This window comes from Pelophylax lessonae, assembly GCF_965119305.1.
Source record: "Pelophylax lessonae genome assembly, chromosome: 1".
Lineage (NCBI taxonomy): Eukaryota > Metazoa > Chordata > Amphibia > Anura > Ranidae > Pelophylax > Pelophylax lessonae.
The window spans coordinates 306025580-306050072 of record NC_138768.1 but is presented as its reverse complement, the minus strand read 5'-3'; the positions used below and the strand labels follow the sequence as shown (position 1 = coordinate 306050072).

Here is a 24493-nt window from a genome sequence, read left to right as displayed (position 1 = left end):
CTTGTTCATTCAAGACAAATGGGTCCACGAGTTGATTTGGTCTCCAGTTACAAGATTGAGTTTCGGTCCTTACCTCCGACAAGGTTCTTTCCTTTCAACTTGCGGCTTTCCCCGGATTGGCTGCAGGGCCTTTATGGGGCGGTGCAGGATCTGCTGTGACAGGGAGTAATTGTCCCAGTTCCAGAGTTGGAATGTTTTCAGGGATTTTATTCAAAGTTGTTTACTGTTCCCAGGAAGGAAGGCAAGGTCCGTCCAATTTTGGATCTCAGGGCCCTGAACCGCTTTGTGCGGGTTCAGAAATTTTGAATGAGTCCATTCGCAAGATGGTGGCATCCCTTCATCAAAGAGATTTTCTGGTCTCTCACGATATCGAGGACGCTTACCTTCATATCCGAATATATGTAGGGCATCTGCGTTTTCTTTGTTTTGGCATGGTAGAGGAACATTATCAATTCGTGGTGTTACCTTTTGGTCTCGCCTCAGCTCTTCGGGTGTTCACAAAAGTGCTGGCTCCGGTTTTAGCCTTGCTCAGGCAGAGGGGGATTGTGATACTGGGGTACCTGGACGATCTCCTTCTGCGAGCAGGGTCTCCGTCTGTCTTAAAAGATGATCAGGACATCACTGTGTGAACTCTGCAAGAGTTTGGCTGGACCGTGAATTTCCAGAAATCTGCTCTGACTCCTGCCAACAAGCTGGACTACTTGGGCCTGACTTTGGATTCAGCCTCAGCCAGGGTGTTTCTTCCAGAGGCAAAACTGCTGAAGTTGCAGCATGCCATTTGGCTCTGTTGTCCATCCGTTGGTCATCTCTCAGGACGTGCATGCACACCTTAAATTATATACAAGTGCTGGGCTTGATGGTGTCCACTTTCGAGGCGGTTCCGTTTGCTCAGTTTCATACCAGGCCTCTGCAAAAGGAGATTCTTGCCAAATTGGATAAGAATCCTCTATCTCCCCACAATCTGATTCTGTTAAACCGGGGTGCGAGGGGATCCTTGCTTGTTGGGCTCTGTTCCTTTGGCGCTTCGACAAGGGAAGTCCTTTCTTCCCCTGTACTGGACAGTGTTTACCACAGACGCCAGCCTGTCAAGGTGGGAAAGGTCCTTGAGCATGGATTCAGCTCAAGGGGGTTTGGACTCCAGGGGGAGGAGTCCAGTCTGCCGATCAATATCCTGGAGATTCGGGCAATCAAGCTTTGCCTGTCCCAGTGGACAGATCGTCTGCAGGGGTGTCAAGTAAAGATTCAGCCGGACAATGCCACGGCTGGGGCGTATGTCAAGCATCAAAGGGGCACAAAAAGTGCCCTGGCGGCCAAAGAAGTTGCCGGCATTTTAAGGTGGGCAGAACGTTATGTTCCAGCCCTCTCTGCTGTGTACATTAAAGGAGTGGAAAATTGGCAGTCTTACTACCTCAGTTGACAGGCCCGAGTCGGGCCAATGGTCTCTTCATCCGGAATTGTTTCAACAAATGTTTCTGGTGGGTGAACCTGTTGGCCTCTCGTCTCAACCGGAAGGTTCAGAGGTTTGCGGCAAGATCTTGGGATCCCTTGGCCGACGCCCCTGGAGTTCTGGTTCCCCCTTGGGATCAGTATCGTCTGATTTACTGTTTTCCTCCACTACAGCTTCTGCCGAGGCTTCTGCGCTGAATCGAGGCAGAAGGGATTCCAGTCATTCTGGTGGTTCCAGACTGGGCTCGCCGGTCTTTGTATGCAGGCCTTGTCAGGCTGGTAGCTGATGTTCCTTGGGGACTCCCTCTCAGAGAAGATCTTTGGTCTCAAAGGCCGATCTTCCATCCTGCTTTACGGTCGTTGGCTTTAACGGCCGGCTATTGAAAGTCAGGTACTGAAGGATAGAGGGTTGTTGTCTGATTCGGTGATTCCTACTCTGTTAAAAGCTGGAAAATATACTTTTACGAAGATTTATTATAGTCTGGAGGGCATACATTTCTTGGAGTCTCGGGGGGGGGGGGGGGGGGTCACCGTTGCTTTTCGGTGTCCTGTCTGCTGGAGTTTCTACAAGGTGTAGATAAACGTTTGGCTCTGGGCACCATCAAGGGCCAGATTTCTGCTTTTGGTCAATTTTTTTCCAATGGCCATTGGCTACAAATTCTTTGATTCGCACTTTCGTTCAGGGGGTTCGCCCCTTGGCTCCTCTGGTAAGGTCTCTGGTACCTCTGTGGGATCGCAATTTGGTTTTGTCGTTTCTTCAAAGACCGCCTTTTGAAAATATTTGTGAACTTCCTCTGCTTACGCTGTCACAGAAGGTAGTTTTTTTTTTTTTTTTTTGGTGGCTATTATATCTGCATGCAGGCTGTCGGAACTGGCTGCATGTCCTGTCGGTCACCTTACCTGGTGGTTCACAGGGACAAAGTGGTGCTACGTCCCTGTCAGTCGTTCCTTCCTAAGGTCGTCCCGGGTTTCTACTTGAATGAAGACATTGTGTTGCCTTCCTTGTGCCCTAGGCCGAAACATCCTAAAGAAGTTGCTTTACATTCCCTGGATGTGGTTCGGGCAATCGGGGTGTACCTGGCGGTGACAGAGGCGATTCAGAAATCGGATTCCTTGTTTGTCCTTAATGGATGGCTCTTGTAAGGGGCAGGCCGCATCTGCTGCAACCGTTTCCAGATGGATCAGGCTGACAGTGGTGCAGGCCTATTCCATTAAGGGTCAGGATCCTCCTTTCCCTGTTAACCACTTTAAGACTGGGCCTATTTTTAAAACTTGGTGTTTACAATCTAAAACCAGTTTGTTTTGCTAGAAAACTACTTGGAACCCCCAAACATTATATATATTTTTTTAGCAGAGACCCTAGAGAATAAAATGGAGATTGATTCAATCGGAGCTTACCACTCTTCTGTCTCTTGATCGTCTCAACACGGATTTTACATCGCACACCTCCCGGAAGTCCTTTTACCACAAATGGTCTAGTTTTCTAACGACAGTTGTCAAGGACTCAGACTTGTCCACGGATGCCATCACCATTAGCTACTGTAATCCACCCAAAGTCACCACCTTGAGGTCACCTCCCCTAGTTCAAGGGTCATTGAGTTCTGACTCTGCGACCCTCCCCCCCTGTGCCCCCTTCCCGCCCAGTCTTTCCCTTGTATGCTAAATGATGTATGTCTTTTGGTTATATGTATTATGCATTTCGTTTTCTCTGTTTGATGCAAAAATTCGAAATAAAAAAAAAATGGAGATCGTTGCAATATTTTTTTATCACACCGTATTTGCGCAGCGGTCTTCCAAACGCAATTTTGCTTTGGAAAAAAATCACTTTTTTAAATTAAAAAATAGGAAAACAGTAAAGTTTTTTTTCCATAATGTGAAAGATAATGCTATGCCGAGTAAAAAGATAGCCAACGTGTCATACTTCAAAATTGCGCACGCTCGCGGAATGGCGACAAACATTGGTACTTAAAAATCCCCATAGGCGACATTTTAAAAATTTCTACAGGTTACCAGCTTAGAGTTAGAGGAGTTCTAGGGCTCAAATTATTGCTCTCGCTCTAACGATCGCGGTGATACCTCACATGTGTGGTTTGAATACCGTTTACATATGTGGGCGGGACTTGCGTATGCGTTCCCTTCTGCGCGCGAGCTAATGGGGACAGGGAGCTTTAATTTTTTTTTCCTATTTATTTTATTTATTATTTTTTATTTTTACAGTTTATAAAAAAAAAAAAAACTTGATCATTTTTATTCCTACTTCAAGGAATGTAAACATCCCTTGTAATAGAAATAGGAATGACAGGTCCTCTTTATTGTGAGATCTGGGGTCAAAAAGACCTCAGATCTCACATCTACACTAAAAAAGAAAAAAAAAAAAACGTTGAAAAAAATTGGTCCTTTAAACCGGTTGCTAGGCAACGTTTGACGTTGCTTCGGTCCTCCAAGACCATAGAGTCGAGTGGGGGCCATCTTGCCTTCACTCGACTAACTGTTTCTGAGTATCCGGGACCAGATTGTTTTCCCTACTGCCGGCAGGTCCGGTAAGCGGGAAAACGGGCGGGACGTGGCGGGAGGGGGGGCACCTCTTCCGCTGCTCCGGCGAATCCGCTGCTGGGACCATCCTTATCTGAAAGCCGACCGCCCGCCGTTTATGAATTCAATTTTTATTGAGGAGGAAAAGGCATACAAAATCAACATGAGCAATGAAATATGTCCAAACATCAATGAGCGAGAACAAAAGGAACTGAAACAGAAAGCATAAACCATGTGGACTCCCACTGGCATCTGCCATAAGGCCGGTATACGGGAATGGAGAGGAGCAACCCAGGAGGCCGGCCACCCCAACAGGCATCAAGAAGCAACAATTGTACGTATGCCCGGGGGAAGAGGGAGAAATTTTATCCCAGAAGACGGGTATACCAGTCAAAGGAAAAGATTAGAAGGAACAATGCAAGGAGAAAGGAAAAGGAGGGATGGGGGGGAGAAGGCATAAAAAAATGGGGGGGAGAAGGCTACCCACTCTAACCGAGACAATCTAAGTGATTAGATCCTTGTATTCGGCAGAAAAACTGAACTTGTGCCAGTAGAGCCATCGTTTGAGGAACTTGTCTCTAGTGCCCTGTTCGGCAGCTATCAGGTCCTCCATTTCGTTGATAAATGCTACTTTACGTAGCCACATTGCTACCGTGGGGGGCTGGGACTGCTTCCAGAGAAGGGGAATACAACTCTTGGCCGTCTCAAACAGGAGCGGCAGGATCGACTTCTGGTAGGACGCTCTTGGAAAACTATTGTGGTGGAGGAGGAAGAGAGCAGGGCTCAGAGCAAGGGTGTGATCAGTGAATGTTTGGGTTATGCGGAGTACTTCTGCTCAGAAAGTTTGCAGTCGGTTACAGGACCAGAAGATGCGAAGAAGGGATCCTACTTCCTCTCCACAGCGCCAGCAGAGATCCGAACAGGAGGGGAACATCTTACGTAGCCTGACTGGAGTATAATACCACCTGGTCAGGAACTTATATCCTGCTTCTTGGTACTTGCAACACGTGGAGGTTTTATATGTGAAGAAGTGTATGCGATCTACCTGGTGGTCCGAGAAGGAAACACCCAAATCTCGTTCCTAGAGAATCAGATACAAAGGTCTGAAGGAAGGTTCAGGTGCCGTCAAAAGACGGTAAAGCAATGATATAGCATGGCGCAAAGGGGAGTCCGACGTACATAGTTCCTCAAAAGGCGTAAGGCGTCTAGCAAAAGAGGCTGAAAGGCGGCAAGGATTGTAGGAAGTGAGCTAGTTGTACCTTTTGCCAGAACGACAACACAGCAAAGGTGCTATTAGAGAGGAGAGTTTGCCGAGAGATCCACTTACCTCTGCTGAGAAAATGCCTGGCCTGATAGAAACCTTTGGCCTTCTGGGTGCGAAAGCCTGGGTCTCGCAAACCTTCTGTAAATTCCCGGATTTCCTATCACCGGGAGCAGAGAAGGCAAGGTCGCAAGCTGGCCATCCCTGCATAACCGGTGTCCCAGCGTCAGGGTGGCCCCTATGGTCAGATGGTCTATAGCCCATTTTGTCAGGGGAGATGAACCCCACATGAGAGATTCCGGGGGAGAGTCGCCATGGAGCCGTTCAATCCGCACCCACTGTTTCAGAGGTCCATGTAGATGCCAATCCAGAATCCGAGCAAGGTGACATGCTGCATAGTACATCGTTGCATCCGGGAAGGCCATGCCCCCACTTAGTTTGGGCATGTGAAGAATCTTCAACACTAGATGGGGGGGGGGTCCTCGAATCCAAAGGAACTTACAAAAGGTTCCGTTTATCTGCTGGAGGAAGGCCGGAGGGACGACGATTGGAAGGGCTTGGAGCACATAAAGAAGATGGGGCATGACATTAATTTTTATAATGTTACACTGCCCAAACCAAGAAAACATACCTTTCTGCCATCCTTCTAAATCTTTCCGGATACGAGCAAGAAGGGGAGGGAAATTGCAATCGAAGATGCGTTCGGGGCAATTGGGAAGGGATATGCCCAGATACTGTATATGAGAGGAGCTCCATTTGAATGGAAAATCGGTCCTGAGGAGATTAGACAAAGTGGGCGGCATCGCGACCGGAAGGGCCTCAGATTTTTGATGGTTGATTTTGTAGGAGGACAGGGCTTTGTACACCCGAAACTCCCGCATAAGATTAGGTAAGTGGCTTGGAAAGGAAGAAAAGGAGATCGTCTGCGTAAGCCGCTACCTTCAGAGCGAGCGACGAGGAGATCGACAACCCCTCAATGTCAGCGCTGGCCCGGAATGATCGCAAGAAAGGGTCAAGACAAAAATCAAGGGAGACAGAAGGCACCCCTGACGCGTCCCATTGGTAATCTCCAGAGGGTTGGAGAGAAAGCCGTTAATCTTGACGCTCGCAGACGGTCGGGAATATATCGCACGGATCCATGACATCATACGCTGACCTAGGCCAATATGACCCAGAGTCTCCAGAAGGAAGTGCCAATTCACTTGATCAAACGCCTTTTCGGCGTCCGTCGAGAGGAGCAGCAAAGGGCTCTTCCGTGAGCATGCCAAGTGGAGCAGATCGATTGCCTTCGAGATGTTATCTCGCGCTTCACGGGAGGGTATGAAACCTACCTGATCATCGTGCACCAACTGCGGAAGCAAAGGTGCCAGGCGTGACGCTAAGATTTTGGTAAAAAGCTTCAAATCTACATTGAGGAGCGAAATAGGTCGGTAATTCTGGCATAGGAGAGGGTCCTTTCCTTCCTTCGCTATCTTCACTGTGATTTGAGCTCGAAGCGAGTCCAATGGAAAATCCGCTCCCGCGCCTGCCGCATTGTAGGCGGCAAGGAAGTGCGGGGAGAGAACATCCTCAAAGCACTTGTAGTAGTAGAGAGAGTATCCATCAGGGCCCGTGGCCTTGCCTCGTTGAGTCCCTGCCAATGCTCTAGAAAATTTGGCTGGTTGAAGCGGCTCCTCCAGTTGCTCTATTGCATCTGAGGGGAGGCTGGGAAGGCCCGAGGCAAGTATACACTCTTGAATAGTAGTTCGACAAGCACCACAGGTGGAGGAAGATGTGTCCGAGGCTAGATTGTACAGGGAAGCGTAGTAACAGCGGAAGACCTCCGGGATACGCTCCAAAGCCTGAACTTTTTGTTTCGATGATGAAAGTATTTCTGGGATAAACGCCTGCGCTCTCTGTTGGCGTAGCGTGTGCGCCAGGATCTTGCTGCATTTGTCCCGATGTTCATAGAAGACACATTTGCACTTAGCCAGGGAGCGCAACTGTTCGCGAAGGACAGTCAGCTCCTGAAGGACAGCCTGTGCAAAGGACCTTTTGTGAGTTGCCTCCATTGAACTAATGCGCGAAAGAAGATCTTGCATCTGACGGGCCCTCTCTTTCTTACGGCGCAAACCAATTTTAATCAGTATCCCACGCATGTAGCTTTTATGAGCCTCACACACCATTAGTGCGGGACTGTCCGGAAGGGCATTGGAGGCTAAGAACCGTCCCAATTCTAATTGCAACTCCGCCAGGATGCTAGGATCCTGCAGGAGACCCTCATTGAGCCGCCACTGCCATTGACGCGCCTCCGGGGTCCTCAAGTCAAGCTCGAGAACCACCGGTGCATGGTCCGAGACCGTGATGGTGCCTATGAACGCCGATATCACCCGGCTCAACAAGGCCTGTGGTAGCAGGAAATAATCGATGCGCGTGTAGGAATCATGAGGAGAAGAGTAGAAGGTATAGTCTCTGGTAGTCGGATGAAGAACCCGCCACACATCTACGAGACTAAAAGCATGGAGGTGCTTCTTGATGCGCTTTAGCGCTGCTTTCGAAATGTGGGAGGCACCCAAGACTGGATCCAGAGCCAAATTTAAGTCCCCACCCACGAGGACCTGACCCTCCATAAAGTCATGCAGCTTTGAGAACATCGTTTCAAGGAACGTCACCTGCTCAGTTAGGTAGGTCCGCCCACCGTTTAAAAAAAAAAAATGGGGCTATGGCAGCTATCTGCTGCCATAACCCCGGTATTTAGCTTTAAACAACCGACCTATAATGACGGCGGGCGGGCGGTCGGTAAGTGGTTAAGGTGTTCTACAAGGGCGCTCAGTGCCTCCTGTTAGGCTTCAGTGGTTCAGGTGTGCAAGGCGGCCACATGGTTGTCTGTGCATACATTCATAACGTTTTACAAAGTGGATGTACTAGCATCTGCAGATGCTGCATTCGGCCGCAAGGTTTTGCAGGCCTCTGTTGCAGAGGCTCCTGCCTCTTGAGGGATATTCTATCTGGGTGGTGAGCTCCATTTTTTCCTGGTTGAGCTCCTGGTTTACCTGGTTGGCTGTGTTTAGCCCTTTTTGGAAAATATGTTCATTGATGTGTTTTTCCCACCCCTCATGTGGACCCTGCTTTGGGACATCCTCATAGTCAAAGAAGATATGGCGCTGTGTCTGTCAATGAACGAAAGAGAAAACTGGATTTTTGTCTTACTGTAAAATCCTTTTCTCTGATGATCATTGACGGACACAGCACTCACCCCTCTAATTAAGTTGGGTTATGTATTCTTCTGACAGTGCTTATTACTAACTGAAGTCCTATAGCAGGAATTGGGAAGTATACCCCCCTAGGACGGCCCTAGGGGCGTAGTCAAGTTTTGTTTCCACCTAGTCCTATGCCTCGTACACACGCAACGATTATCGGCCGACTGATCGTCCGACTTTTGTCCAGAGTGATGTTTTGTTGGTTGGAATGTGCCTAGACTCCACACGAATTTTCTCGGCCAACAAATATCTACTTCAGAAGTGATGTCATGTGCTGGTTTACTTTCCGTGTGCTTTTTCTTCTCTGAGCATGCCCAGTCTTGCTCATCAGATTTTTGTCTGCCGAAATCTGTACTGACTGACGGAAAATCGGCCGTTGTGTTGACGGCCAACAAAAATTTTATAGCCTGCACACCAGATTTTTTTTCGGCCGAAAAGTCTGAGTCGGTTGTCGGAAGCATCATACTAACAAGCCAAAAATCGGCCGATCGGACGTTGGCCCGAAAATTCCCGGCCAATAATCGATGCGTGTGTACGAGGCATTACTCCTATGGAGAGCAGCATAACCCCAGAGTCAAAGATATGGAGCTCTGTCCGTCAATGAACATCAGAGAAAAGGATTTTAAGACAAAAATCCAGTTTTTTTTTCTGAATGGAGTTCAGCTGTAAATAACTTCAGCTGTAAGTTTGTTAGACTTTATAAGGAGCAATGTAAATCATTAGAAATTTTTAAAGAATTGCGTTTGATGGCAGTTTTAGGCATCCAACTTTCTGCACATGGTTAAGAGCAGCTGTTTAGTGGTTTGGGTGGGTTCATCACAGTTTCACTTCAGTTTTTCCAGAATAGTTTTAGCACTGCAAGGCAAGAACTTAAATAAGATTGGCTTTGTCATGTTGCTCTGTGTTCACATCTACTTTTCTCCTGGAGCTTGTAAGTGTTTGACGTTTTTAAAAATCTTAGGCATTTCATAGTGGTAAACTTTTATTTAAACCTCATTCACACAGGTGCTGAGACTGTAAATCATGAATTGGCCGTTTATGTTTTTGCAGCTACCAGGTGCTGTGTTTAGGCAGTCCATGTAAAATGTGTGAGATTCAGCAGCTGCATGGACACAGTCTTTTGAGCAAAATAATGAGTTGAATTATTCTCTGTGCAACCCTGATGAGCATATAGTGAAAATTAGCCTTCGAACAATTGTTGCTGCCCACATTGTAACGTTTTCCACATCAATATGACACAAATACAAAAAAAAGTGTTGCAGAACATTATTGTGCCTCTTAGTGTGTTGTACTATGTGATAATTCACTATACAAATAAATGATCCTATTATTACCCCAAAATTATGTTAATAAAATACAACACGTCACACTATTGCACTAGAAGTACTGGTATTATGCGCTGTCCTATTATTTTAAACCACGGGGAACAGTTATGGTCCATGACATAACATCAACGAATGTAAATCATGCAAAAATGTCGGTCAGCTGGATCACTTCAATAGTGTTTTATCCAAACAATGTGAATATTCTGTCTTCCTTAGTCCTTCACATACACCAATTCACAAGTGAGTCCCACCACCATTCATAATGTGCTCTCACCTGAACATATTGACCTAATAGATCAACATGCACCTTTTCCCTCGAACCCTTTCGCTGCCAGAGCTGTTTTTGCTTTTTTTGCACACATGCTTACATCACATGATCACATAAACCCCCCCAACACATTATATATTTTCTGAAATCAGACACTCTAGAGCAGGGGTATTGAATTTAAATTCAGGGAGGCCCAGTCACTAAAGTTTTCTTCCAGCAGAGGTCCGAATCGTGTGTTTGATTCCTAATGGCACCTTGAAGCATTTGCAAACACTGCATGTTTTCGTGAGTGCCAAACCAGCTTGGTGCAGCGCAATAAAGGGTCAGGGATTACTTTTTGTATGTTTCTGCATGTAAAACAGCCCATTGAAATAAATGGGCTGCCTACATGCAGAACACAGATAGCAATGTTATAAGCCTAGCCTCAGATCCTTCACATCACAATCCTGTCCTCAGCCCTCCTTTACATTCCTGTTCTCACCCTCACTACCCCTTTACATTCCTGTCCCCCGGTACCCCTTTACATTCCTGTCCCCCCACTGCCCCTTTACATTCCTTTCCCCCACTGCCCCTTTACATTCCTGTCCCCCACTGCCCCTTTACATTCCAGTACTACTTTACATTCCTGTCCCTCACTATCTCTTTAATTTCCTGTACTCACCCCTAGTGCCACTTTACATTCCTGTCCCCCAGTACCCCTTTACATTCCTGTCCTCAGCTCCCCCTTCACAGCACCCTCGGCTTCCTCCACATTACTCACAACAGTCTAGAGCGGACATTGGCAGCTGGACAGCTCCGCATGGACGGCGGCAGGCATGAAGCTGACATCAGAAGCAGGACAGCTCTGGAAGGACGGTGGGATCTGCACAACTTTTCAGGTAACCAACTTGTGATTGGTTGCTAGCAACCAATCACCTGTAGGTTAACTTGGAAGGCCTGCCCACCATCCGGAGTTGTACTGGCTCTGATATCAGCCTCCTGCCTCCCGCCGTCAATGCAGGGCTTGTTCAGGATGAAAGCAGCGAGGATGGCTGAGCGGGCTCCTAAATGACAGGAACGCGGCCGCTCCGAATGATTCAGTGACTCAGGCCAGACGCCGCCATTTAGTGATGCCTGCTCTAGAGAATAAAACAGTGGTAGTTTGCAGCCCATTTAACGCACCTGAATGGACAACAAAGTGGAGATTTAGCATTTTTTCTGATGTAGTGCAGCAAAACGCATAGTAGTTGGGGTACTGTGCATTTTTGTAGATTAGGGATTAAGGTTGCATATTTCTGTAAAGAGAATGCATTTAGATATGTCGTAGTGAAATGGTGATTTATCTGTTTTGTATTTGACACTGAAGTGAATTTGCATACAGTACATTTTTCTACTTTTATATGGATCAATTCTATTAGGGCACTTAGTCTGGAAAAAAAAACTAACCAAACAAAAATATGAAAGTTCTTATTTGGTGAACTTCTATTTTTGATGGCTGTTCTGTTAATGAGTAACAAACCTGCCTGGATTCATTTGTAAACTGCAAGCCTTGCTTTTTGTTGAGTGCATAATATTCTCTTAAATTTTACTTGCAGCTCGAGATGAGTATGAAAGCCACACTATAACCATGGACCAAATACCAGCATTGCAGGAGATAGACTTGAGCTGGGAGACTCGGTATCAAGAAGCTGCCATCTACCTCCAGGTTAGAATGATATTGGTGTGGGAGAGTGGTAAAATCCATCCTCTGTCGGTTAGTGGCAAATAACATTTTTTTTTTTAATAGCATGTAAGTGTTCATAATGCTATGGCTGCAGTGTCTGTTCTTGGCAAAATCTAGTGAAGACAATTATAAACATGAATTGCATTTTGATGTGCAAGAAAATTTAGCAAACTGAAAATGTGAATATTTTTAATTAAAATCATCAATGTTTAGGAAATGCTTTGGAATTTTTCTTTGTGTAATGTCCTTTTATGTTTACAGGTTATATGTGTCTTTTTATATACATGTTGTTTTTCTCTGTGTAGCAATGGAAGGAACTACAATTGTATTTCTTTTTATGATTTTATTGTAAAATTACCAATTTCTTGATATTGAAATTAGTTTTATATATATTTTTAATTAAATTAACATTTTTTTTCTTGACCATTGATGAAATCTGAAACCTTCTGGTCATATTGCTGGGTACAGGAGGAATGAACAATAGCAAGCAAACTGTAGGCCTGGCCTTGGTTTAACCCCTCCTATTACTCCTATTAATTACTAGTGTTCTAGAAAGTTAGATGTCGTTTTTTTTTTTTTTTTTTTTTTTCAATTCTGCTGATTCAAGACTAGAGATGTAAAATTTTCTGAAATTTTGAGCCATTGGAAAAAAAACATGTTTTTTTTCAGGGTAAAAATGGAAAATGTCTGAAAAATTGAAAAAAAAAAAATTCAGTGTGGAGTAGTTTTACAAATTGAAAGTCATTTTGTTACACTGAAGAGGTGAATTGCAGTGTATATAAAATGTTTGTTTGAAATAAAAGAATAGCTTATTTAGTGAATAAACTAAGCTTGCCTTTTACAATTTTTTTTTTATTACAAATGGAATAATGACTATATGTGTTAAGAACATTTCAAGTATACATGAGAACTGGTAAGCACCCCCCTTTCCCTCCTAATAATTTCAAAGCTCCCTGCCAATATGCATTTTCAGGTATTGATGATGCTGGTCCAGAAGCATATATTGCTCTTGCAAGAGCTTGATCAATGTTCTCCTGATTTTCAGGTGTCACTTTCTCTAGAAGTAAAGGGATTTTTTATTTTTGTGAGGCTGCTGATGAAGAAACATTTTGTGATGATCCAGAAGCAGCTGAAAGAGTGTTTTCTAGAATGAGAACTCTGGAGGGAAAAGCTACTTGCACTATCATTATAGCTCTTATTTAAAGAGGAAGTAAACTCTTCTGTATTTTCTCAGTTTTTTTTTCTTCCCTGCAAAGTAAATGCATAATGTGCTAATATGCATCTAAATGCATAATGTGCTAGTATGCAAATAAGTATTTTATATTGTGTTTAGGGGCATTTCTGGCATGCCAGGATGTATTTTGTCATCCATGTAGCATTAGGAAAATAATATATTTTGCAAATTACAGCTTTGCTCAGCAGAAATTGCATTGTGGAAATGTTTCCAAACTCTAGATGTTGGTCTCACCATTTTGCTGAAAAGAGGAAAATCAAAACCATTTTAATGACCAGACTATAGGTAAACATTATGCTGTAATGGTGGAGAACATTCATAGGAATCATTTAAAGGTTAAATAGGATACACAAATATGTCAGACAAATTTACCCTCTTACCTGTCAGTTTCTGTCTTCTCAGGCCTTAATTATCATCTACTGTATCCAAACAATCAGCCAACTGTAGGAGGTACAAGGTAGAGTCCACAAGCAAACTAAACTGTATCTGTGTACCTCAATGGACAATAGAGAAATTAGGATGTTATTGCTCCAGTTTAAAATTCTTTACTCTGAGTCCATTGAGGGACACAGATCTCACCCCTGGTTATATATATAATCATTTTCATGGTACTGTTTTGCTACTTCATTGAGACTTTCTCGTAGTAGTAGGGGTTTTACCTGGACTGGCCTACGTTTTTTTTTTTTTTTAACCATGTCCAGTCCTCTTGTAGATGGCAGTGTAACCCAGAAGTTTCTAACTTTGTGTTCCTCAACAACTAAGATGCTGTCACAGGTTCTCATCAAGAGAGCCCAGCTCCTCTATTTAATAACAGCTATGCTATAGTTTCTTCTAACCCCTTCATACCTAAGCCTTTTTCTTACATTTGTTGTTTACAAGTTAAAATCAGTATTTTTTGCTGGAAAATTACTTGGAACCCCCAAATATATATATATATATATATATATATATATATATATATATATATATTTTTTTTTTTAGCAGAGACCCTAGAGAATAAAATGGCGATTGTTGCAAAATTTTATGTCACAGGGTATTTGCGCAGCGGTCTTTCAAATGCAATTTTTTTTGAAGAAATCCTTTCATGAATTAAAAAAAGAACAAAACAGTAAAGTTTGCCCAATTTTTTTTGTATAATCTAAGATGATGTTGTGTCGAGTAAATGGATACCTAATATGTCATGCTTTAAAATTGTGCACACTCGCTACTCGGTAATCTGTTTACATAGGAAGGTGCGGCTTGCGTATGCGTTCTATTCGCGCAAACAAGGAGGGACGGGGCGCTTTAAATTTTTTTTTTTTTTTTTATATTCTACACTGTCCCTTTTTTTAATTTTTCTTTTTTTTTTTTTTTTTATATCACTTTTATTGCTATCACAAGGAATGTAAACATCCCTTGTGACAGGTACTTTATGGAGGTATCTGGGGTCTAAAACACCCCAAATCCCTCCTATGCACTTAAAAGCATTCAAAACGCCAAGTTTGGCTGTTTTGAATACTGTCATTTTTTAAATCTGGCGTCTTTAAGGCTGCAGTAACCGGAAGTGATGTCATGACATTGCTTCTGGGTTTCTACATCGGAGACCTGATCAAAGCCGAATCTGGCTTTGCTTGGGTCTCGAGCCAGCCAGCAGACGTGCCGGCTGGTCGCTCGGGTCTCCCGGTGGGACAGGAGACCCAGGCGAGCCACAGAAGGCGGCTTAGCTGCATCATTGTTATAAGAAAGCCGACCGTTGGCTCTAAAAAATTGTACAGGAGTGATGCTTGCAAATGCAGGCATCACCCCGGTACAACCCCTTGAAGCCTAGGCCGCATATTTGTCTTACGTTGGCAGGAAGGGGTTGAAGAAACAGGATCCAGAATGGATTACAGGCAGATTGATATATCTGCATTCCCTATTCATAGATCATAATTATTTAATCGAAGACGTAGTACACTATGAATGTAACAGCTGGGTGGAGGGGGGGGGGGCATAATTGTGCTGTCTTGACGAGAGCCTGTGACATCCCCTTAGTTGTATTAATCCGCTGCACAGGAAGAAAACAGCTTTTTGTCCATCATCACTGCAGTGTATGGAAACTATAACGTAGGGCTTGAGACCGTATAACCATAAAGGTTATGGTGAGAAGGAACTAAAGCAATTGAAAAACCCTCCCTCTTTTCAGCACAGTAAAGTCGTCTTAAAATAAAAGTATTCTGATCTTGCAGCTTTTACATCTTGTTCAATCTACTGTACCAGTTGTTGCACATGCTCATGACTTTGATTTCCACTGTTGGAGTATTAACATTTTTATTTTTACCCCAGAACCATACATATGCTTTTTATTTTGGGGCAGTGGCGTCGGCAGGGGGGGGGGGGGCTGACCGGGGCTATAGCCCCGAGTGGGTCCCCCAAAAGCCCCGAGTCTCCTGTTGCTTTTTTAAAATGTTTAGCCCCGAGTCCCAAAGCCTGGGTTTGGCCGAGAACTCGGGGCTACATACCTCAGCAGTGTAAAATAATTAAAGCACATCCAATGATTGGTGGGCAATCCGGGGCAGCCGCAAGGAGAATGATTGCAGCTGTCAATGATGTCGGGTGTGGGCGGGGCCGGTATGCGGGACTCCGCCCCTTTGCTCCGTGCATAGAGAAACAGAAGCTGGCTGGGGAGGAAGGTGTCAGGAGGCTGCTGAATGTGCACACACAGCGGTGTATAATTCAGGTTTATTATACACCGCTGTGTGTGCACATTCAGCAGCCTCCTGACACCTTCCTCCCCAGCCAGCTTCTGTTTCTCTATGCACGGAGAAAAGGGGCGGAGCCCCGCATACAGGCCCCGCCCACACACCCAAAATCAATGCTCAAACTTGACAGCGGCAATCACTCTCCTTGCGACTGCCCCAGATCGCCCACCAATCACTGTAATACATTGTTTTTGAAGCAGTCCTAAACACTAAGATATACTCTGAACCTTTTTCAAACATTATTATTGCTTCTAAACTTAAGAAAGCATTAAAATCTCTTATTGAGCATCTGCAGGTTTCTTTGGGCTCTAGAACTGGTAAAGTTTGTAGGAAGAGGTATTGATTGGCTGCGAAAAGATATCCAATTATTGGCTGCAGCTGCACACAGATCCCACCCTCCTGCACCAGATTGTTGAGCTGCCCAAAGGAAAGTATTACAGTTGTCTTCATCAATCTGGGTTAGACAGCATCAGAGGGAATTTAAAATAGATTTAGTGCATATTAGGACTCTGGTAAACTTTAAACTACACTCCGAAGCTCATTGAGCACAGCCACATTTCCCATGCAAACATGTATGTGCAAGTACTGGATGTTGAGTAAGTGAACATGAAGGGAGATTGAACATTGCTTAACCACTTGCAGACCGCCGGACGACTATTTACTGCAGCGGTCAGCCCCTCTCAGGCAAAGCGACGTAGGGCTACGTCGCTAGCCTGTGAGGCTCTAGGGAGCGAGCGCGCACCCCCGGAGGCTCGCTCCCGCACGGTCACGGACTCTCCCGTGCGTGTGCCCGGCGGACCCGATGTCCGCCGGGCACTCGCGATTGTCCATTACACCGGGAGAAAGGCAGGCGGCTAATGTAAACAAAGCCGCCTGTCACTCTCCCCTGAGTAAGAATGGAGATCATACGGTTCTGCTATTGTTGGTCTCACTTTTGCATCTGTAAACAGCTTCCACTTTTCTGGGAAGGCTTTCCACAAGATTTTGTATTGAGCTTGTGAGAACTTGTGTATTTTTGAGGTCAGGTACTAATGTTGGAGAAGAAGACCTGGCTGTTAGTATTTACGTTTACGCCAAAGGAGTTTAATAGGATTGAGTTCAGGCTGCATTCATTTCTGTTCCATCTGATGCCGGCAGTACTCCTCTCCATACCACCCCATGTCTGACCCCCTGTACTCCTCTCCATACCACCCCATGTCTGACCCCCTGTACTCTTCTCCATACCACCCCATGTCTGACCCCCTGTACTCCTATCCATACCACCCCATGTCTGACCCCCTGTACTCCTCTCCATACCACCCCATGTCTGACCCCCTGTACTCCTCTCCATACCACCCCATGTCTGACCCCCTGTACTCCTCTCCATACCACCCCATGTCTGACCCCCTGTACTCCCCTCCATACCACCCCATGTCTGACCCCCTGTACTCCTCTCCTCTCCATACCACCCCATGTCTGACCCCCTGTACTCCTCTCCATACCACCCCATGTCTGACCCCCTGTACTCCTCTCCTCTCCATACCACCCCATGACTGAACCCCTGTACTTCTCTCCTCTCCATGCCACCCCATGACTGACCCCCTGTACTCCTCTCCCCTCCATACCACCCTATGTCTGCCCTCCTGTACTCTTCTCAATATCACCCCATGTCTGACCCCCTGTACTCCTCTCCATACCACCCCATGACTGACCTCCTGTACTCCTCTCCTCTCCATACCACCCCATGTCTGACCCCCCTGTACTCCTCTCCCCTCCATACCACCCCATGTCTGACCCCCTGTACTCCTCTCCATACCACTCCATGTCTGACCCCCTGTACTCCTCTCCATACCAGCCCATGTCTTACCCCCTGTACTTCTCTCCTCACCACCCCATGACTGATCCCCTGTACTTCTCTCCTCACCACCCCATGTCTGACCCCCTGTACTCCTCTCCATACCACCCCATGTCTGACCCCCTGTACTCCTCTCCATACCACCCCATGACTGACCCCCTGTACTCCTCTCCATACCACCCCATGTCTGACCCCCTGTACTCCTCTCCATACCACCCCATGTCTGACCCCCTGTACTCCTCTCCATACCACCCCATGACTGACCCCCTGTACTCTTCTCCATACCACCCCATGTCTGACCCCCTGTACTCCTATCCATACCACCCCATGTCTGACCCCCTGTACTCCTCTCCATACCACCCCATGTCTGACCCCCTGTACTCCTCTCCATACCACCCCATGTCTGACCCCCTGTACTCCTCTCCATACCACCCCATGTCTGACCCCCTGTACTCCCCTCCATACCACCCCATGTCTGACCCCCTGTACTCTTCTCCATACCACCCCATGTCTGACCCCCTGTACTCCTATCCATACCACCCCATGTCTGACCCCCTGTACTCCTCTCCATACCACCCCATGTCTGACCCCCTGTACTCCTCTCCATACCACCCCATGTCTGACCCCCTGTACTCCTATCCATACCACCCCATGTCTGACCCCCTGTACTCCTCTCCATACCACCCCATGTCTGACCCCCTGTACTCTTCTCCATACCACCCCATGTCTGACCCCCTGTACTCCTATCCATACCACCCCATGTCTGACCCCCTGTACTCCTCTCCATACCACCCCATGTCTGACCCCCTGTACTCCTCTCCATACCACCCCATGTCTGACCCCCTGTACTCCTCTCCATACCACCCCATGTCTGACCCCCTGTACTCCCCTCCATACCACCCCATGTCTGACCCCCTGTACTCCTCTCCTCTCCATACCACCCCATGTCTGACCCCCTGTACTCCTCTCCATACCACCCCATGTCTGACCCCCTGTACTCCTCTCCTCTCCATACCACCCCATGACTGAACCCCTGTACTTCTCTCCTCTCCATGCCACCCCATGACTGACCCCCTGTACTCCTCTCCCCTCCATACCACCCTATGTCTGCCCTCCTGTACTCTTCTCAATATCACCCCATGTCTGACCCCCTGTACTCCTCTCCATACCACCCCATGACTGACCTCCTGTACTCCTCTCCTCTCCATACCACCCCATGTCTGACCCCCCTGTACTCCTCTCCCCTCCATACCACCCCATGTCTGACCCCCTGTACTCCTCTCCATACCACTCCATGTCTGACCCCCTGTACTCCTCTCCATACCAGCCCATGTCTTACCCCCTGTACTCCTCTCCTCACCACCCCATGACTGATCCCCTGTACTTCTCTCCTCACCACCCCATGTCTGACCCCCTGTACTCCTCTCCATACCACCCCATGTCTGACCCCCTGTACTCCTCTCCATACCACCCCATGACTGACCCCCTGTACTCCTCTCCATACCACCCCATGTCTGACCCCCTGTACTCCTCTCCATACCACCCCATGTCTGACCCCCTGTACTCCTCTCCATACCACCCCATGACTGACCCCCTGTACTCCTCTCCATACCACCTCATGTCTGACCCCCTGTACTCCTCTCCTCTCCATACTACCCCATGACTGACCTCCTGTACTCCTCTCCATACCACCCTATGTCTGACCCCCTGTACTCCTCTCCATATCACCCCATGCTTGACCCCCTGAACTCCTCTCCATACCACCCCATGTCTGACCCCCTGTACTCCTCTCCATACCACCCCATGTCTGACCCCCTCTACTCCTCTCCATACCACCCCATGACTGACCCCCTGTACTCCACTCCTCTCTCTATATCACCCCATGTCTGACCCCCTGTACTCCTCTCCATACCACCTCATGTCTGACCCCCTGTACTCCTCTCCTCTCCATACTACCCCATGACTGACCTCCTGTACTCCTCTCCATACCACCCTATGTCTGACCCCCTGTACTCCTCTCCATATCACCCCATGCTTGACCCCCTGAACTCCTCTCCATACCACCCCATGTCTGACCCCCTGTATTCCTCTTCATACCACCCCATGTCTGACCCCCTGTACTCCTCTCCATACCACCCCATGACTGAACCCCTGTACTTCTCTCCTCTCCATACCACCCCATGACTGACACCCTGTACTCCTCTCCTCTCCATACCATCCTATGTCTGCCCCTCTGTACTCCTCTCAATATCACCCCATGTCTGACCCCCTGTACTTCTCTCCTCTCCATACCACCCCATGACTGACCTCCTGTACTCCTCTCCTCTCCATACCACCCCATGTCTGACCCCCTATACTCCTCTTCATACCACTCCATGTCTGACCCCCTGTACCTCTCTCCTCTCCATACCACCCCATGACTGACCCCCTGTACTCCTCTTCATACCACCCCATGGCTGACCCCCTGTACCTCTCTCCTCTCCATACCACCCCATGACTGACCCCCTGTACTCCTCTCCATACCACCCCATGCCTGAACCCCTGTACTTCTCTGCTCTCCATACCACCCCATGTCTGACCCCCTGTGCTCCTCTCCATACCACCCCATGTCTGACCCACTGTACTCCTCTCCATACCACACCATGTCTGACCCCCTGTACTCCTCTCCATACCACCCCATGACTGACCTCCTGTACTCCTCTCCTCTCCATACCACCACATGACTGACCCCCTTTACTTCTCTCTTCTCCATACCACCACATGTCTGACCCCCTTTACTTCTCTCTTCTCCACACCACCCCATGTCTGACCCCCTGTACTCCTGTCCATACCACCCCATGTCTGACCTTCTGTACTCCTCTCCATACCACCACATGACGGACCCCCTTTACTTCTCTCTTCTCCACACCACCCCATGTCTGACCCCCTGTACTCCTCGCCATACCATCCCTCCATCCCTTGACTGACCCTTGACTGAGGGGGGCATTGGGTGGAGCTTGGGCGGTACTTGCTTTTAAATGTGGGAGGGGCTTGGGCGGGAGTTTAAAATGTGGGAGGGGTTATCAAATTTATCTTCGGGCTGAAGCCCCTGGTCTTTTTCCCACCTAGCAACGCCCCTGTTTTGGGGGCATCAGATCGGAAGAAGGGGGCAGGATCTGGGGGTCCACTTGTTAAAAGAGGCTTTTAGATTCCAGTAAGTCACCCCCCTGCACATTAGGGTGTCAGGGTTGTGGGGAACAGGCTCCTTTTCTCTCAAAGGATATTCTGTAAAACCAGCATTCATTCAGCAATTTGGGGCCAATCTGTGAATTCCTGGCAGGGCAGGGAAGCCTCCCTGCTGTCAGAATTCAGTAGAACAATGATGGAAAAGGGTGCTCTCAGTAAGATCAAACAGGGGGCCCATATGGCAAATAGCATTAGAAAAATGTTGGTTTATGAAGTGCAAAGGTAGTCTCTGGGGGGAGGGAGGTAACTGTCCTAAATGACTGCCGGCTGGAGCACGCAGAAGCTCTGAATTGGAAGCGGAGAGGAAAAGCAGCACCAACGAAGTGCAGCATTAGCAGGTTTATTAAGGGTTAAAAAGTGTTAAAATACTCACAAGGGTAGGTCAACACGGGCATGGTATATAAAGGAATCATCCGCTATGTCCCCGGTGGGTGCTGTGATATACAGGTGGTAAGGCTGCCGCAGGTCAGTGGTGCTGGTGGCAGCCAGCGTAGTGTCCAGCTCGGCAATATCCGGTGGTGCTCGAGGAAACTTGAGAGCGGGGTGACGTCACTTCCCGGTCCTCTCCTCTCCATACTACCCCATGACTGACCTCCTGTACTCCTCTCCATACCACCCTATGTCTGACCCCCTGTACTCCTCTCCATATCACCCCATGCTTGACCCCCTGAACTCCTCTCCATACCACCCCATGTCTGACCCCCTGTACTCCTCTCCATACCACCCCATGTCTGACCCCCTCTACTCCTCTCCATACCACCCCATGACTGACCCCCTGTACTCCACTCCTCTCTCTATATCACCCCATGTCTGACCCCCTGTACTCCTCTCCATACCACCTCATGTCTGACCCCCTGTACTCCTCTCCTCTCCATACTACCCCATGACTGACCTCCTGTACTCCTCTCCATACCACCCTATGTCTGACCCCCTGTACTCCTCTCCATATCACCCCATGCTTGACCCCCTGAACTCCTCTCCATACCACCCCATGTCTGACCCCCTGTATTCCTCTTCATACCACCCCATGTCTGACCCCCTGTACTCCTCTCCATACCACCCCATGACTGAACCCCTGTACTTCTCTCCTCTCCATACCACCCCATGACTGACACCCTGTACTCCTCTCCTCTCCATACCATCCTATGTCTGCCCCTCTGTACTCCTCTCAATATCACCCCATGTCTGACCCCCTGTACTTCTCTCCTCTCCATACCACCCCATGACTGACCTCCTGTACTCCTCTCCTCTCCATACCACCCCATGTCTGACCCCCTATACTCCTCTTCATACCACTCCATGTCTGACCCCCTGTACCTCTCTCCTCTCCATACCACCCCATGACTGACCCCCTGTACTCCTCTTCATACCACCCCATGGCTGACCCCCTGTACCTCTCTCCTCTCCATACCACCCCATGACTGACCCCCTGTACTCCTCTCCATACCACCCCATGCCTGAACCCCTGTACTTCTCTGCTCTCCATACCACCCCATGTCTGACCCCCTGTGCTCCTCTCCATACCACCCCATGTCTGACCCACTGTACTCCTCTCCATACCACACCATGTCTGACCCCCTGTACTCCTCTCCATACCACCCCATGACTGACCTCCTGTACTCCTCTCCTCTCCATACCACCACATGACTGACCCCCTTTACTTCTCTCTTCTCCATACCACCACATGTCTGACCCCCTTTACTTCTCTCTTCTCCACACCACCCCATGTCTGACCCCCTGTACTCCTGTCCATACCACCCCATGTCTGACCTTCTGTACTCCTCTCCATACCACCACATGACGGACCCCCTTTACTTCTCTCTTCTCCACACCACCCCATGTCTGACCCCCTGTACTCCTCGCCATACCATCCCTCCATCCCTTGACTGACCCTTGACTGAGGGGGGCATTGGGTGGAGCTTGGGCGGTACTTGCTTTTAAATGTGGGAGGGGCTTGGGCGGGAGTTTAAAATGTGGGAGGGGTTATCAAATTTATCTTCGGGCTGAAGCCCCTGGTCTTTTTCCCACCTAGCAACGCCCCTGTTTTGGGGGCATCAGATCGGAAGAAGGGGGCAGGATCTGGGGGTCCACTTGTTAAAAGAGGCTTTTAGATTCCAGTAAGTCACCCCCCTGCACATTAGGGTGTCAGGGTTGTGGGGAACAGGCTCCTTTTCTCTCAAAGGATATTCTGTAAAACCAGCATTCATTCAGCAATTTGGGGCCAATCTGTGAATTCCTGGCAGGGCAGGGAAGCCTCCCTGCTGTCAGAATTCAGTAGAACAATGATGGAAAAGGGTGCTCTCAGTAAGATCAAACAGGGGGCCCATATGGCAAATAGCATTAGAAAAATGTTGGTTTATGAAGTGCAAAGGTAGTCTCTGGGGGGAGGGAGGTAACTGTCCTAAATGACTGCCGGCTGGAGCACGCAGAAGCTCTGAATTGGAAGCGGAGAGGAAAAGCAGCACCAACGAAGTGCAGCATTAGCAGGTTTATTAAGGGTTAAAAAGTGTTAAAATACTCACAAGGGTAGGTCAACACGGGCATGGTATATAAAGGAATCATCCGCTATGTCCCCGGTGGGTGCTGTGATATACAGGTGGTAAGGCTGCCGCAGGTCAGTGGTGCTGGTGGCAGCCAGCGTAGTGTCCAGCTCGGCAATATCCGGTGGTGCTCGAGGAAACTTGAGAGCGGGGTGACGTCACTTCCCGGTCCGGGTCAGCAGGAGCAGCACACATTCGGAGCACGAATGCTCCCTGAGGAGCACTTAGTCGTCGCTGCTTTTCCTCTCTGATGAAATTCTGTAGAACAGCAGGGGAAATCACCACTCCAGTCTCGCTTGTGTTGATACGAGGGTCTGTCAGGTTATTTTCATTCAACCCACTGGTTAACAAAAAAAATAAAAATACAAAACTGCCAGTGTGTACCCAGCTTTAGGGTTCATTTACACCATATACAGTCAAATGCATTTTTAAAACCAGTACAAATGCATGTGCAAGAAAAATGTATGTATTTAAATTAGCCTAGTTTATGCCTTTGCAGTGCTTTCATGTGTGCTTAAAAAAAAGTACAGCATGCTGCATATTTTTTTTTTTTTTATGGAGACGTACTGTTACGCACTTTAAATGGATGTCAATGCAACTCTGTAAAAAAAAAAAAAAAATATATATATATATATATATATATATATATATATATATATATGCCTAAATAAGCCACCACAAATGCTCTGTAAATGCATGTAAATGCAAAACTGTACACTGAATTCAGGGATTGTGGTGTAATTTCTTAGTGCAGATTTGGAAACATTGAGTTAATTCTTGTAAAAATTGAATTGCTTGGTTAACTATAGTACATATCTCTCAAGAAATTATTAACTGAATAAAGTTAATGATGTTTTTGAGTTACTCTATAGGTACTTTAACAAGTACAATTATCTTAAAACTGAAATACAACACACACATGTAAAGCCTGACAAATTTTCCATACCTGTTGAGATTTTTCAGTGTTTTTTCTGCAATTTAAACCATGGTCTTTTCTGCCTACAGACTGCAGTGTCAGACATGGTACAGGTTCTTCTGCTCATTGCCAGAAAAAAATAAAGACTGTTCTTTTTTCATTTTTCAAGGGACATTACGTGACGCTTTTTTCTTACTACAGTGCAGAACTAAGCTAGCCTCAGACGTTCGATAGCATTCGGACATGTATGT

General features: G+C 47.2%; 1 protein-coding gene across 1 annotated transcript in view; it reads left to right on the top strand.

Annotated features, from left to right (window-relative positions):
- Positions 1–24493, top strand: part of TPCN1 (two pore segment channel 1) — a 373488-nt gene that overhangs the window by 27688 nt on the left and 321307 nt on the right. The window contains exon 2 of the mRNA XM_082257616.1: positions 11646–11755. Coding sequence (XP_082113742.1) covers positions 11646–11755 — 110 coding nt within the window. The remainder of the gene's footprint in view (positions 1–11645; positions 11756–24493) is intronic.